Raw genomic sequence first — 15242 nt, forward strand, 5'->3', positions numbered from 1 at the left:
CAACTTTATTGTAATTGAACAGTAGGAGTAAAGTACAATGAAATGCAGTTAGCATAGGGATAGCAGCAATGAGGTTCCTGAGGTAGACAAGTAGTACAAGGGCGTAGTGTAACAAGGTCCCTGAGAGGCAGTACTAAGCGGTGGGCGTGGTTAGTGATGGGATGGGTCACAGAGTTCAGCAGAGTTACAGCAGTAACTGTTCCTGAGCCTGCTGGTGTGGGAACAAATAGACCTGTACCGCCTGCGTGATGGTAGGAGGGCAAGCAGTTTGTGGCATGGGTGTGAAGGGTCTCTGATGATGGCGCAAACCCTGCGCAGACACCGCTTGCACTCGAGGTCCACAATGGTTGAGAGCTGGGCACGAGGATGATCAATGGTAGTAAAACTGTCTTTGTCATTCCTCGATCAGCTAGTATAAGGGAAGGTTTTGTAAAGGGGTAGATTGGTTGTCAGTTCTTAAGTAGCAACATTTCCAACCACATCCCTAAACAATCTCTCAAAGTCTGTGCAGTACAAAGGATGCAAACTGGTCACATTGGTGTCTTTCTGAAGGTCCAGTTCTCTTTCAGTTCAGTTCTAAAACACTGATGTTAGAATGAGTGCAGTCTGTGGAAACATGAAGTTGTTCTTTTATGGCGAGTTTCTGTATCCTCTCTGTTGACTTCAGTCAAAAAGCGAAGGTAGGTTGTAAAGGGGTAGAATGAAAACCTTCAAGTTTTCAAGCGTCATCCCTGTTACATTCTCCTCTTCAAGCTCTTTCACCAAAACAGGAGCAGAACTGAGGAGTCTTGCAAAGGTATTTTCCTGTTCTAGAATTGGAGTTTCCCTTCAGGTTCCACAAACGTGTTTCTTGTAGAGCAGCTTTGAATTTCTTGTCCTTCCCAGTTGATTGCAGAAGATCCAATGTGATGGTTAGTAGATTTCTGTCTGTTTTTTTATGCTATCCCTAATTTATCCCCTTGGAGGGGAGTTTGATTGTCCACACAAGATAAGTGACAGGTTGGAGTATTTATAAAATTGCAGAAGAACCTGTAAAACAAAATATGAACACTTTGATCAGTTATGTCAGTCAGTCATGTTGCTTTAATCAGTAAGATTACATTGCTTCATGACTACCAGTAATGAATGTCTATCATTAGCAGAGGACACTTACATCTAACGATTGTTTGACTTTGGGTCAAGTTATGACAAGTCTGACATCCAGCTGTGAGAGAGGATCTGCTCCAGGTTGGGTCTTTTGCACGGGTCTCTCATAAGGCACAAACGGACCAAATTCCTGCATTCTATGGAAAAACAGGATTTTTTTTATAGGAATAGTATGGAGATATATCACACTTCAATATAGAACAAAATGCTAACTACAGCTTTTATACTTTCTAAATCTTTGTCTAAATCTATTATAATGAGGATCATTCCTGTGCCGTTAAAATGGTGTCCTCAGTCTCTGTGGTCCCATGGCACACAAGTACCTTGATATGATAGCAGGCAATTAGTTATGTTAGGTTATGGGAAAGCCACAGTGTAATCTAGATGGTGACTGTAATCCAGTTATTTCCTCCTCCCCATTGAAAATAAACTTTCTTCCACACGTTTTAACTAGTCTCCTAGTGTTAGCATATGGTGCTTTCAGAAAGTATTCAGACCCCTTCACTTTTTACAAATATTATTAAATTATAACCTTATTCTAAAATGGATTGAATAGATTTTTCTTCATCAATCTATACAATATACCCGATAAAGTTATTGGGACCTTCAATGCTGCAGAACCTTTTGGTACCCTTGGTACCCCCTAGATCTGGGCCTCAACACAATCTTCTGTCAGAGCTCTAGGACAATTCCTCTGGGAATTGTCTGGGACCACAGTCTCAAAGAAAACCATTAGTAACACTACGCTGTCATGGATTAAAATCCTGCAGCACACGCAAGGTCCCCCTGCTCAAGCCAGCGCATGTCCAGGCCCGTCTGAAATTTGCCAATGACCATCTGGATGATCCAGAGGAGGAATGGGAGAAGGTCGTGTGGTTTGATGAGACAAAAATAGAGCTTTTTGGTCTAAACTCCACTCGCTGTGTTTGGAGGAAGAAGGATGAGTACAACCCCAAGAACACCATCCCAACCGTGAAGCATGGAGGTGGAAAAATCATTCTTTTGGGATGCAATTCTGCAAAGGGGACAGGACGACTGCACTGTATTGAAGGGAGGATAGATGGGGCCATGAATTGTGAGATCTTGGCCAACAACCTCCTTCCCTCAGTAAGAGCATTGAAGATGGGTCGTGGCTGAGTCTTCCAGCATGACAACGACCCGAAACACACAGCCAGGGCAACTAAGGAGTGGCTCCGTAAGAAGCATCTCAAGGTCCTGGAGTGGCCTGACATTACAAAATGTTTCACTTTCAACATTCGATATGTTATCTATATTCTGTTGTGAATTAAATATAAGTTTGAGATTTATAAATTATTCCATTCCTTTTTTACTCACAATTTGTACAGTGTCCCAACTTTTTTGGAATCGGGTTTTTACTTAGTTGTGCCTAATCATCCATCAGCAAAGCTACTGTTCACATGCCCCCCTCGTGACCCCATTCTAACAACATTTCAAGCTAAACATGAATGGACAACACCTTAAAAACCTTAGGTGTGATTCAGTGTTAGATCAAATACTAAAGTGCCCCAGATAAGAGGGGCTAATATGTGTGTTGTACATTAGCCTAACATAGCAGTTATTGTTCTTGGTTAATCAAGGACAATGATATGAGATGATAGAATTATGGGATCAAATACCAGTAACCTTCTGTTTAGATTTACATGGGCTACATATAGATGCTGATAGTTATTCTGGTAAGTTAGGGTCCAACTTTTAAGGGCTGTGAACCTCTGTGCGTAGTTCACAATAAAACACAGTATGTCTTTTACATGCGGTGTCACAAAGGTGTTTTAAGGGTAAAATGTGAACACACTGAAAAATAGCAATTAATCGCGATTATCTACAGAAGATTATGTGATAATCGCAATTAAATATTTTAAATGTTTGACAGCACTAATTTATATTCAGAGTATAAGTACCTTTAGAGATCCCTCTATTGAAGCGCATGCACCCTTTGACAATCTCAGAGTCCTCCCTGAAGGGCAGCTTACCGTTGACCATGCCAAAAAGAAGAACACCTAGGGACCAGACAGTGGCTTCATTCCCTTGGTATCTTCCTTCCAGAAACCACTCAGGGGCAATGTACTCAGCAGTACCTGAGGGAGAGACAGAGACATAGAGATGGATTGGACATAATCAACATACTGTAGGAAAACTGAATTCAGGCTTTATCTCTCCTCACCTGCAATCTCCCGGTAAGACCGAGCTCTCAGTAGATCCCCGCAGCCAAAGTCGATGAGCTTGACTTTCATAGTGTCCGTCTGCACCAGCAGGTTCTCCATTTTGATGTCGCGGTGGAAGACACTACGGCTCTGGCAGTGCTGCATGGCGACAACCACCTGCTGCATGATGTCCCTCGCTACGGCCTGGTCCAGCTTCCCTCCCATGGCCATGCAGTAGTCAGACAGGTCCATGCAGGGTGTGGGACGCTCAAGGACCAGGACGATAATTTTGGGAAGCTCGTACCAATCCAACAGCTCCACCACATTGTCACAGACTGGGGGCTGGCTCACCAAGAGCATCAGAACGACCTCCAGAGGATGACGGCAGATGGTTCCAGGCTAAATAGGAGGTTGAATAACACATTTTAACGACTTTAGCGCAGTGCATTTATATATTGGTCTGACTTGACTGTACATGTGTTTGCTAGGCAGGTTGATGCTCTAAATCATAATTACATGACAGTACTTATGCCTGTAAGGTATCACTGATTAACATTAGACTCTACTTACGACTGTGATGTAGTCCAATTCACACTTTGGGATGTACTTAATAGCTACCTAAGTGAAGAGAGAAATACATTGTTAATAGTCAACATAATTGTGGTTCTGTTTCATGCTATGAACAAACCACACTAAAGAGAAAGGTAATTACTTCTTTCCCATCTGTCCTTCGTGTTCCTTCAAAGACATAGCCACAGCCTCCTTGTCCCAGCATTCTTCCCACGCTGTAGAGTGAGTTGAAACACACTGCAACACAAATATCACAGTTGAGGACACAATTTCAGGCTATTCAAATTTTGGGAGACTTCCCTGAGCACAAGAACCAGGTCTAAAATAGAACAACCATTATCAATAAAATCCAACCAGTCAGTCCTGAGGTTCTATAGGTATTTACATTGTATGACTGATTGACCATTGCCTGCACTCATCTCATTAGAATATTGTAAAACTACAGAAACAATAAAACTTATGGTACGTTATGACCAATATGCCTGACCTCCACGATGAGGGTTACGACGGGCTTTGGCCTTGCATAAAGAGCACAGGTCAGAACAGCTGGAGCCGGCCTGCTCGCTACTAGCAGATGTGTATGCTGTAGATGCAGAGTGGTCAGAGGAGTTGGCTGGGTCCAATGCGCTGCTTGGAATGGCCACCTTGATCTTCTTAGCAGGCCTGAGGTTGTCTGAATCCAAATCTTGGAAAACAGTCTTCCTTTTCCTTTTAGACACAATATCAGATTGTGTTCCTTTGTCCTCCATCTTCGGTGTTGGCAGCGGGACACCTCTCCTTGGCTTCTCTGAAGTTGTCCTGGTCTGCATGGCCAAGTCAGGATCAGCCAACATACAGTTAACCTGACTTGTCTGGGGACCAGGTGGTTCAGGAAACACAAGATCAAACCTTTCGGCTTTAAACCGTTTCCTAGCCGGGCCTTTTCCTCTGTCCCTATCCATTCTGCCTTTTCTCTTCATTCGCATCATCTTGTTCTAAAAAAAAGTATGTGATTATGGGGGTTGTAATTTCTAAGGTACCAAAACAAAAAAAGCTATCTTCTGTCCAGCACAGAACCCCAAACGCCCAGAATATTGTCTGAAGTTACATTTCATGAGTAATAGTTAGCCCTGTAGCAATTATTACCTAATTCCCGGATCGAGATTATCAGAGTCAGATCGCTATTCTTTTAAAACGATCCTTTTGCACATTATATTGATTCCAAAATGTTTCCAGTCTGAATAAGGGATTTTTACCGCAATGGTAGACACTTCCCAACAAATAACATGCGAATTATGTCCGTTTCCATCAGTTAGGACGTCTAGACCAGGGATGCAGAAAAACGTTTAACAGCTCTGCGGAAGGTTATATTAATCTCTCAGTATTTTTAACCTAGTTTAGAATTGTTTGGCAATGCAGCGTTATGTAATTTCGTAACATTATTTCATGATAAACGCGTTTCAATCATCTATTGGTCGCTTCAAAGCATGATCAAAAAAAGAAAACACGCGTGTGTAAAATGTTTTTACTAATAGTTAAATAGTACGAATTTTGTAATTCCATCCATATTTTCTAATTATATTATGCGCAATAAAATGCATGTATAGAAATATCTGTTGTCCAATTGCACATTAACGTTTGAAAATAAAATTAACAGTCCTTGAAACACGCGTTTCTATGTTAGGAAAGCCTAATAGTTTCAGAATAAGATAGGCAATTTCAAATAAACGCTTCAGGCCTAATATTTGCAGCAGAGCCAGAGGGTGAAACTTCACAATGCGCAGGAAAATGTAATCGTCATTTCTTTGCGGTTGCATTTTGTGAAGAGCAATAATTAAAAACATTGAGTTAGTGGTGGTTCCAAATCCAAACACTACTGCACAACTCTAATCGCATTGGTTGTAAGCCAAATGAAAGGTGAGGCCAAAAATTTGGAGTAGTCGAATTGTCGGATTTTCTCCTGAAAGGTGGCGCTCAAAAGCGCGAACAGCATAGATCTGAATACCTATATATTTTTACTATATTATTAAGCTTACACTATTACAGTGGCATAAAACGTATAATTTAAACAATTATTTGTGTGCGAATCTTTAAATAAAATGTCAACCGTGACAGCCCTAAAGATGGTAAAACTAATTTAAAAAATGTGCTCATCCATAGAAATACATACATTTGTGGTTTCTGGACAGTCTAGATAACTAATCAATAACAGCATTGCAATTATTTTCCCTTGTTGTCCACCTTGGGTTTTAAATGTATTCCAAATACTTTGGGTGTTGGATTTCGTCTAGCCTGTTCCAGAGTGATGGTCAGGCTTTACTCAATGAAGCACAGATACATTTTTTACAATGATGTCATGTCTAGTAATCTATAACCAAATTCACCCTCAGAAAAGAGGCAGAGAGAAAGTTCTCATAAAATACAAAATAATTTTCTAATAATATTTTAAACCAAGTATGAATAGAATAAAATGTATGACCTACCAGTAGGAGTGAATATAAGAAGCGATTCTTCTTTAAGTTCCAGTGCGGATTTGAATGATTTGTCCCCTGACTTCTACTTATATCAAACAACATGCTGATGTCATCTGTCATAATTGATCGATTATGACGTCACAAAGGGCGATTATGACGTCACTCTGAAAAAGGGCGTGGCTCCACAATTTGAGACGTACTTTCAAATATCCCTAACAGACACCCAGATTCTTAAAGCGCTGACTAAGGGCAAAATAGTGATCACACATTGGGGGGCAAGTTTTGTGGGGGAAAAAAGAAGTAATATTTTGACTACACTAGGGTAATTATTTGCTATTTGAAATCTGAACTTTTTATGAGAATGAACCAATCAGGGGTACGGATGTCACTAATAGCTATTAAACTTTTGCTGACTTCTTTGCTGTCAATTTGATCTTTCTCTGTGTATAAGGCACACAGCCACATGGTTCTCAGCCAGGATTTTAGCCTTCTCAAATCACTCAAGCGTCTTTCTATCTTTGCTGAAGAAGCAGGAACCTCTACTAAAGTGTCAGCAGGATCTCCACTTGCACGAACAGACTCCTGACCTCAGGCACCATTGTCTTCAGTAGGTCCATCACATCCCCAGAGCGACTGTAATGGTATTTTAACTTGAGTATCCCCAGCTGCACCTTAAAGTCCACTTAACATCCCATTCTGTAGTTTTTATCACCCACCTCAGCACCTACTCTATTGTCCATTTCATTCCTCTGTTGTAACAGTTTAATTAATCTCCTGAATGAACTAGGCTAAACGTATAACTAACAAAACCAAATGGAGCTGGGTGCTTCAACAACGTACGTGTTTTTTGTACAAATATTGATATCCGCTGCTGCCTTCCTCTTACTCATGATGCCTAATGTTGCTAGCCTAGCCGTTATGCAGTGGCCGAAAAATACAGTGCAATCAAAATAACAAATGAGGAATGGTTAGGGCCAGATTGGCTAACGTAAGCAAGCTAGAAGCTAGCTGCTTTTTAGTCCCCCACTCCTAGCTAATAGTGGTTGCAACATTGTAGTTTTTATTTGAGTTTTGACTCAAATCATATGACATGTGATTACTGTACAGTCTATCTAATACTACATAATACTGAATCGAACTTACCTAAAATTACCGTACGTACTTGATAATAGTTAGCAAACTAGCCAGCCCCCATTTACCTCACACTCCTACAGCAAAATCTAGTGCCGCGAAAAAGGTCAAAACTCGCCGTAACCATGGTAGCAAGTAATATGACATGGATTGTAAGTGATTTCTTATTTTTATGAAACAACTGGAATGGATTTTGGAAGCAGACAAAATACAAAAGAAAATTAACATGAAAAATAATGGCCAGTCGGCTTTTCAGAGTAGCGTGTTGCTGCAGTTTCAGGACAGCAGTTATATAGGACCGTGGTTCCGGGACCCGTTAGTCGCACCTAACGAATTGGATAACCATGGACCGGCATAAGTTTAGCCAATAGTATGTTTATTAACAAGATGGACGGTAATCAGAGTATGAGTAGCTATATTGAATCACGTTTTGTTTTTAAAACAATGCTGGTGTGTTGAATTGGACAGGAAAGTTAATGTTAGATAGCTATTTGACTGAATGTTAATCAAGCTTTGTCTTCAAATGAGTTCGACTGCAAAGTTGTTAGCTAGCTAGGTCGAACTTCGCCCAAAGGCTTAAAGTTTAGTATCATAACGTTAGCTAACTAGTACTAAAGGTTTTACTATCTTAAAGAAAGCACTACAGTCATCTGTTAACGTATGCTAGCTTGCTGCAAAACGAACTTTTAGCCTATTTGTTATGTTGTATTTTGAATCCATAGTGCGATTTTGGCAAGCCCGACTAGGTGTCTTATATAAATTGTTGACTTAATGACTGATAATTCATTCAAGCCAGCACATTCAATAAACTTCAAAATATGATAAAAACATGTGGATATGATCTGTCTTGTCAGCTAAATCAAATCTGCAGCCTACTGTCTTCAGTGTAAATGCTTGTTCAATACTCATTGTTTTACCATTTTATTTCAAGTTAAAGTAGTCTTTTGGTTCAGTAATAGGCTTGGGACTAATTTATGTCTGTGAAATAATCTTACAATGTTCAATTCTCCTTTTGAAGATTCATATAACCATCCAGGAAGGAAGATCCTTGACAGATTTAAAAAGATGCACCACATGCTGCAAGGACATCCACTGCCCGTTCTGTCACACAACTCTGTCTGTCTGTCTGAATGTAGTGTAGGGAGGGGTTATTGTTTTATTGTTATTGTTTGTTTTTGGTTTGAATTCTGACCCCAGAGTTGTCCTTGTCTTGTCTCTCCAAAATTGACAAATGGCAGGTTAAAATCTGATTGCAAAAGCCATAGCTAATACAATAGAATATAACAATATATTTTTCCTGAGGGAACTTTGCTTGTGGCGTCAGACAAATACAAAATGTTGTATGCATACAGGTATGTACAGTATTTACATGCATATACAAGATGATCCGCTCTACCGAGATGCGGTCAATGTTGGCAGCCATGTCCAATACAACAAAGTTCATCCGAGCATGCCCATCCACACAAAAAGAAATGTCTTCAAGCGGCCCATCCATCCTGCCGTGGAGGTTCAACACCAGCAGCAGAACAGAAGGAAGCGGTGGATCCTCTCTGTAGCCCCATCTATCTCACATCACCCAAAGACACGTTTCATTACAATGATGACATGAAATCAAATACAGTATAATCGATTATAGTTTAACTTATATTTCCCCACAAGACTTTGAATTAAATATATAATATAGCATAGAATAAAATAATGAAATGCATCACAGAATACATGTGTTGCATATGTACCTTGACCTGGGAAATGACAGAATATAATATGAGTAGAGGATTTACACATGCTTAGTTTTATTCCCAAAACATGTGGTTGAATGGTATTAAAGGCACTACAAAAATCCACAAGGCTGGCATGTGCTTTTGGTTTTTCCAGATGGGAGTTTATATGAAGTAATGTAAGGGCAGCATCATCTACACTTCTACTCTTCCTGTAGGCAAATAAGTTGATCTGCCAGGATCCGGACCGTCTCTTGTAGTTGCGAAAGTACCAGATGTTCAAAACTCTTCATCACCACTGATGTAAGAGCTACAGGAAAGAAATCATTGATAAGTCTGGGTGTGCTCTTCTTTGGAACAAGGAAGATTGTATTGGTCTTCCACAGAGCTGGAACTGTATAGTTCTTCCCGAGGATCAGTTGAACAGTTCACAGAAGACAGGCCAGTTGTTTGTAGCAGGTCTTCAGGAGCTTATTACTGATGTTATCAGGACATGATGCTCTGTTGACTTTGGCTCTTTGGGGAAGTTAAACCCATCAGTGCTCATGTTGCAGGGTTTATATTGGTTCTCTGTAGTCCCAGACAATGTTTTGAGGCCTCTCCAGGCATCACATATCTGTCCACATTGAAATGTATTACACTGGATCTTGACACCTATGGAATATGTACATTTGTTTCTACTGTAATGCTATTTTAAATTATTTAATTATCCAAGGTTTATAATTTGAACATATTTTCAAATATTATTCCTTTTTTTGTGGGTATAATTCTCTCCTCAAATATCACATATGCTGAGACAGCGTCCATAGCCTAATCAAGTGTATTGTCACTGTTGCGAAACTCTAGGGTCCTAGAAATGCAGTCCTGAAACAGCAGCCTCCGGCTTGGGTCAAAAACTGCCTTTCGGTCATCCAATTCACTAGTTGGCACTGTGTTTGCGAATAATGAGGGTCTTAGATCTGTGGCTCTAGAACTGCATTCCTGAAACTGCAGCCTCCGTTACTGCAGCCACATATTATTGGCTTTTCACAGGGATACCACGGACAAGAGGAACAGACACCTTTTCTGATTGGCTGTGTTAAAACTTGTGTTAAAATTGGCATATTATAGAGGGGAGTTCTATTTTCCTGTGCCTCGCCCCTAGGCCCTCTTATTTACATATGACACACCCATAATTTATGTGGGTGCGGCGATCATCCACCTACAAATTAACAGCTTTCTGCATAAATTATAGCCTAAAGGTGCTTATTAACCATTCGGTCATTCTTTAGGTAATCAGCGCAGTCACAGAATGCCCTTTCGCGTCTTAGCTCAGCACCGTGGTACTTAAGAAAAGCAGGTTCTGCCATTATTAGGGTAAAAGCTCAACCCACAACCACTGGTTTATTTATAGTCTCACTAGTAAATGTAAGACTTTAAATGTCACCTGTTCTGGTGCAAATGAAATTGACAACAGGTGCACTAGAGAAGCAAAAGTAAGACAACCCTCAAAAAGGGAATGGTTTTGCAGGTGGTCACAGACAATTGCAGGTGGCCACAGACAATTGCTCTCTCCTTATCCTTCCTTACTGATTCTTCCCTAGTTTTGCTAATGTCTTTGCCAATACTGGTAGCATGAGGCGGTACCTGCAACCCATTCAGGTTGCACAGGTAGTCCAGCTCCTCCAGTATGGTACATCCATTTGTGTCGTTGCAAGGTTGGCTGTGTCTCTCAGTAAAGTCTCAAGAGCATGAAGGAGATACCAGGAGACAGGCTGTTACACGTGGAGTGCTGGACAGGGCCATAGAAGGGCATCCAACCGGCAGCAGGACCAGTATCTGCTCCTTATCTGTGCGAGGAGGAATAGGGGGGGTACTGCCTGGGCCCTAAAAAATGACCTCCAGCGGGCTACTGGTGTGCATGTTTCTGACCAAACTCTTACTCACTCACTCAGTAAGAGACATTCGCTCTTCTTGGTCGGCTCCAATTACGCGGTACGGCAAAAAGGTAACTTCACCGGGGTTGCCCAAGTTGATCGCTCGGGTTAACTCGGGTTATGCGATTCTCGTCTTTTCACTTAATGAGAAAGCCAGTTATTGTCACCTATATTGATAGTTGTATCAATGTCATTCACGAATGGCTAAAAAGCTGTTGAAATAGGGTGACAAGATGTCCCAGTTTGCCCGAGAATATCCCGGTTTCAAGCTGGGTGTGCCGGGTCCCGAGAAATATCTGTAAAACACAAAAATGACCTGGTTTCCAACATTCACTACCGAATTGTCCAGGCTTTCACCACAATAAAATAAATTGGTTAATAATAATACTGTAATATTTCCACATATGAGTCGGAGCCAAACAAACAACTGCATAGAACTGCGTAGCAAAGCAACAATTCTCATCAGAGCTCAAAGCGCCTCCGCTCCACCAACCACCAGCATGCACGATGACCAACATGCGTGCATAAGCGCATACATGTGCGCATGCACTAACATGCGTTTACACAAGGGTCCCGGTGCTGGGTGGAAATCATCCCCCATACCGAAAATCTCCCCCCCCTTTGCGTGAATGCGCATTCTCTATCTATGCTCATGTAATTTCGGCAAGGCCATTTTCCTGCCTACTGAAATTATACTGAAAATATTAAGAAGACTAAATAAATAAAATAGTTCTTGGGTTGAAGAAATATATATGTAAACATGCTATGCAATAATATAAATGAAATAATTAAAATATTCTGAATGTAATAAACTTATGTCTGAATGTGCCTCCATTAAGAATCTGCTCTCCATCATAGGTCTCTTTGCACTAAATTGGACACCCACAACACCTCCACCATCCCTATCAACCACAAAAAACTATCCTAGTAATAATTGAAATAAAAATAAATAATATACATAACAAGATATATATATAAACATATGTACAGTACATATACATATAGGATACTCAACTTACAGTATCTCACAAAAGTGAGTACACCCCTCACATTATTGTAAAAACACTGAAGAAATGACACTTTGTTACAATGTAAAGTAGTCAGTGTACAGCTTGTATAACAGTAAATTTGCCCCTCAAAATAACACAACACACAGCCATTAATGTCTAAACTGCTGGCAAAAAATTGAGTACACCCCTAAGTGAAAATTTTCAAATTGGGCCCAAAGTGTCAATATTTTGTGTGGCCACCATCATTCTCCAGCACTGCCTTAACCCTCTTAGGCATGGAGTTGACCAGAGATTCACTGGTTGCCACTGGAGTCCTCATCCACTCCTCCATAAAGACACCACAGAGCTGGTGGATGTTAGAGACCTTGCGCTACTCCACCTTCCGTTTGAGGATGCCCCACAGATGCTCAATAGGGTTTAGGTTTGGAGACATGCTTTACCAGTCCATCACCTTTAGCAAGGCAGTGGTCGACTTGGAGGTGTGTTTGGGGTCGTTATCATGTTGAAATACTGCCCTGCGGCCCAGTCTCCGAAGGGAGGGGATCATGCTCTACTTCAGTATGTCACAGTACATACATTCATGGTTCTGTCAATGAACTGTAGCTCCCCAGTGCCGGCAGCACTCATGCAGCCCAAGACCACCACACTCCCACCACCATTCTTGACTGTAAGCAAGACACATTTGTCTTTGTACTCCTCACCTGGTTGCTGCCACACACGCTTGACACCATAGGCGCCGATTTATGTTTTCCTCCGTGGGTGCTCATAGGCGCACGCCATTTATATATATATATATATTTTTGTGGGTGCTCGCTATTTTCCGTGGTTGCTCGAGCCCCGGAGCACCCACGGTATCGGCGCCTATGCTTGACACCATCTGAACCAAATACGTTTTTCTTGGTCTCATCAGACCACAGGACATGGTTCCAGTAATCCATGTCCTTAGTCTGCTTGTTTTCAGCAAACTGTTTGCAGGCTTTCTTGTGCATCATCTTCAGAAAAGGCTTCCTTCTGGGACGACAGCCATGCAGACCAATTTGATGCTGTGTGCGGCGTATGGTCTGAGCACTGACAGGCTGACCCCCCCCCCCCTCAACCTCGGCAGCAATGCTGGCAGCACTCATACGTCTATTTCCCAAAGACAACCTCTGGATAAAACGCTGAGCACGAGCACTCAACTTCTTTGGTCGACCACCGTGAGGCCTGTTCTGAGTGGAACCTGTCCTGTTAAACCTCTGTATGGTCTTGGCCACTGTGCTTCAGCTCAGTTTCAGGGTCTTGGCAATTTTCTTATAGCCTATGCCATCTTTATGTAAAGCAACAATCATTTTTTTCGGATCCTCAGCAAGTTCTTTGCCATGAGGTGCCATGCTAAATTTCCTGTGGCCAGTATGAGGGAGTGTGAGAGCGATAACACAAAATGTAACACACTTTCTCCCCATTCACACCTGAGACCTGATTGGGCCCAATTTGGACATTTTCACTTAGGGGTGTACTCACTTTTGTTGCCAGCGGTTTAGGCATTAATGGCTGTGTGTTGTGTTCTTTTAAGAGGACAGCAAATGTACACTGTTATACAAGCTGTACACTCCCTACTTTACCTAAAAGGCTACAGTAGTTTCGATAATATCTAAAGACAATAGAGAAGACAAAGAAGTCATTATTCGATAATCAACTGGACATTTATTTAGCCAGCAATGTATTCGGTTATAGATACATTTATTATCAGTTTGCAAAAGACATATTAAAATCCAGTTAATACTGTGGAATGCAGTATAAGGGTATGTAAGGACATTACATGAGCCAGTCAGCAAAAACAAATATAGCAGAATGTTCTTGCTCTGCTTATGTTGGTATTCAAGGAGCAGGATGGCAACACAAATGCTTTTGTCAGGACTCAGCCCTCCTGAGCTATTTGTCTGTCTGTCATTACATCTCCCCGAGTACCAGTCTCCTGGTTCCCGGCACTCCATGAAGGCACCCATAATCACCACTGATCCTGAGCACCTGCACCAGTCTACACACCTGGGGGGCTGATTGCCACTCTCCCTATAAATAGGAGAGTTCTGCTTTCAGTCCCTGCCGGATTATTGTACAGCCACGTAATTATTAGTGTTCTCTACCTAATTAAGCAAGCTATCCGAATTCCCCGAATATCCTGTTTTTGTTATCTTCTGCTCCCCGTGTTTTTGTTCCCCTGTTCGTTTCCAGACCCTTGTTCCGAGACCCGTCCTGCACCTCCCTCCCAACCACCTATCTGCCCTCCCATTATCGGCCTTTGCCTGGACTGACTCCCCGCTCTGTTGACCGAACCCTGCCTGACCTTCTGACCATTCTTGCCTCCCGGACTTCGTACCACTGCTACCCACTATCCACCCTCCAATAATACATTCATACCCACCTACGTAATTCTTACGTATCTCCACTGTCATCTCAGACTACTACGATAAACATCATCATTGTCCTTTTACCCCGGTGTCTGTATCTGCTTCTGGATCCTACCTCTGTCCTGAGTCCCGGGAGTCGTGACAGCTTTTCCTCACAGGCCTGGATTAGATTAGATTAAACTTTATTTTCATTGAACAATTACAAGTACAGTACAATGAAATGCATTAAGCATCTAACCAGAAGTGCAAATAGAATAATGCAGAAAATCTATTAAGTATATGTATGTTACAAGCGGAATGTATAGATGTGCAATGAAGGTAAATGCAGTACAAATGGCAATTCTAAATGTGCAATGAAGGCAAATAGAGGGAGAGCTTAAAATGTATGAGTAGATATAATGTATGTTACAAGTGGGATAAATAGTTGTGTGGGTACAAATGGTAATTCTAAATGTGCAATCAAGGAAAATTGAAGGAGCAAGGTAACATTTGCAACTGAAATGCAGGGATAGCAACAATGAGGTTCCCAAGCTAGAAATGTATATGTAACAACTGAGAACGTCCTTGTCAGACCTTCCCAGGCAGTGTCAGTGTCCAGTAGTACAAAGGGAGTAGTGCAACAAGGTCCCTGAGAGGCAGTACTAAGCGGTGGGCGGGTGGGTATGGTTAGTGATGGGTCACAGAGGTCAGCAGGGTTACAGTAGATGGGAAGACACTGTTCCTGAGCCTACTGGTGTGGGAATGAAGAG

At 41.6% G+C, this 15242-nt stretch overlaps 1 protein-coding gene across 1 annotated transcript; it reads right to left on the bottom strand.

The window, feature by feature from the left end:
- Positions 1-288: 288 nt before the first annotated feature.
- On the bottom strand, positions 289-6395 carry LOC109614850 (serine/threonine-protein kinase pim-3-like). Its single transcript, XM_020041659.3, has 8 exons — positions 6341-6395; positions 4366-4852; positions 4021-4115; positions 3879-3926; positions 3329-3707; positions 3066-3242; positions 1154-1283; positions 289-1029 (listed from the first exon to the last, which is right to left on the bottom strand). The coding sequence occupies exons 2-7, from the start codon at positions 4844-4846 to the stop codon at positions 1183-1185; spliced, it is 1281 nt and encodes a 426-aa protein (XP_019897218.2). The 5' UTR covers positions 4847-4852; positions 6341-6395; the 3' UTR covers positions 289-1029; positions 1154-1182.
- Between the last annotated feature and the right edge of the window lie 8847 nt (positions 6396-15242).

Source organism: Esox lucius, chromosome 21 (genome assembly GCF_011004845.1).
Source record: "Esox lucius isolate fEsoLuc1 chromosome 21, fEsoLuc1.pri, whole genome shotgun sequence".
Classification (NCBI taxonomy): Eukaryota; Metazoa; Chordata; class Actinopteri; order Esociformes; family Esocidae; genus Esox; species Esox lucius.

Coding starts and splice junctions, on each gene's coding strand:
- LOC109614850 (XM_020041659.3), bottom strand. CDS start 4,846: ATGATGCGAATGAAGAGAAAAGGCAGAATGGATAGGGACAGAGGAAAA. Junction 4,116..4,365: donor TCGTAACCCTCATCGTGGAG/GTCAGGCATATT, acceptor TTTGTGTTGCAG/TGTGTTTCAACTCACTCTAC. Junction 3,243..3,328: donor GTCTTACCGGGAGATTGCAG/GTGAGGAGAGAT, acceptor TCTCTCCCTCAG/GTACTGCTGAGTACATTGCC.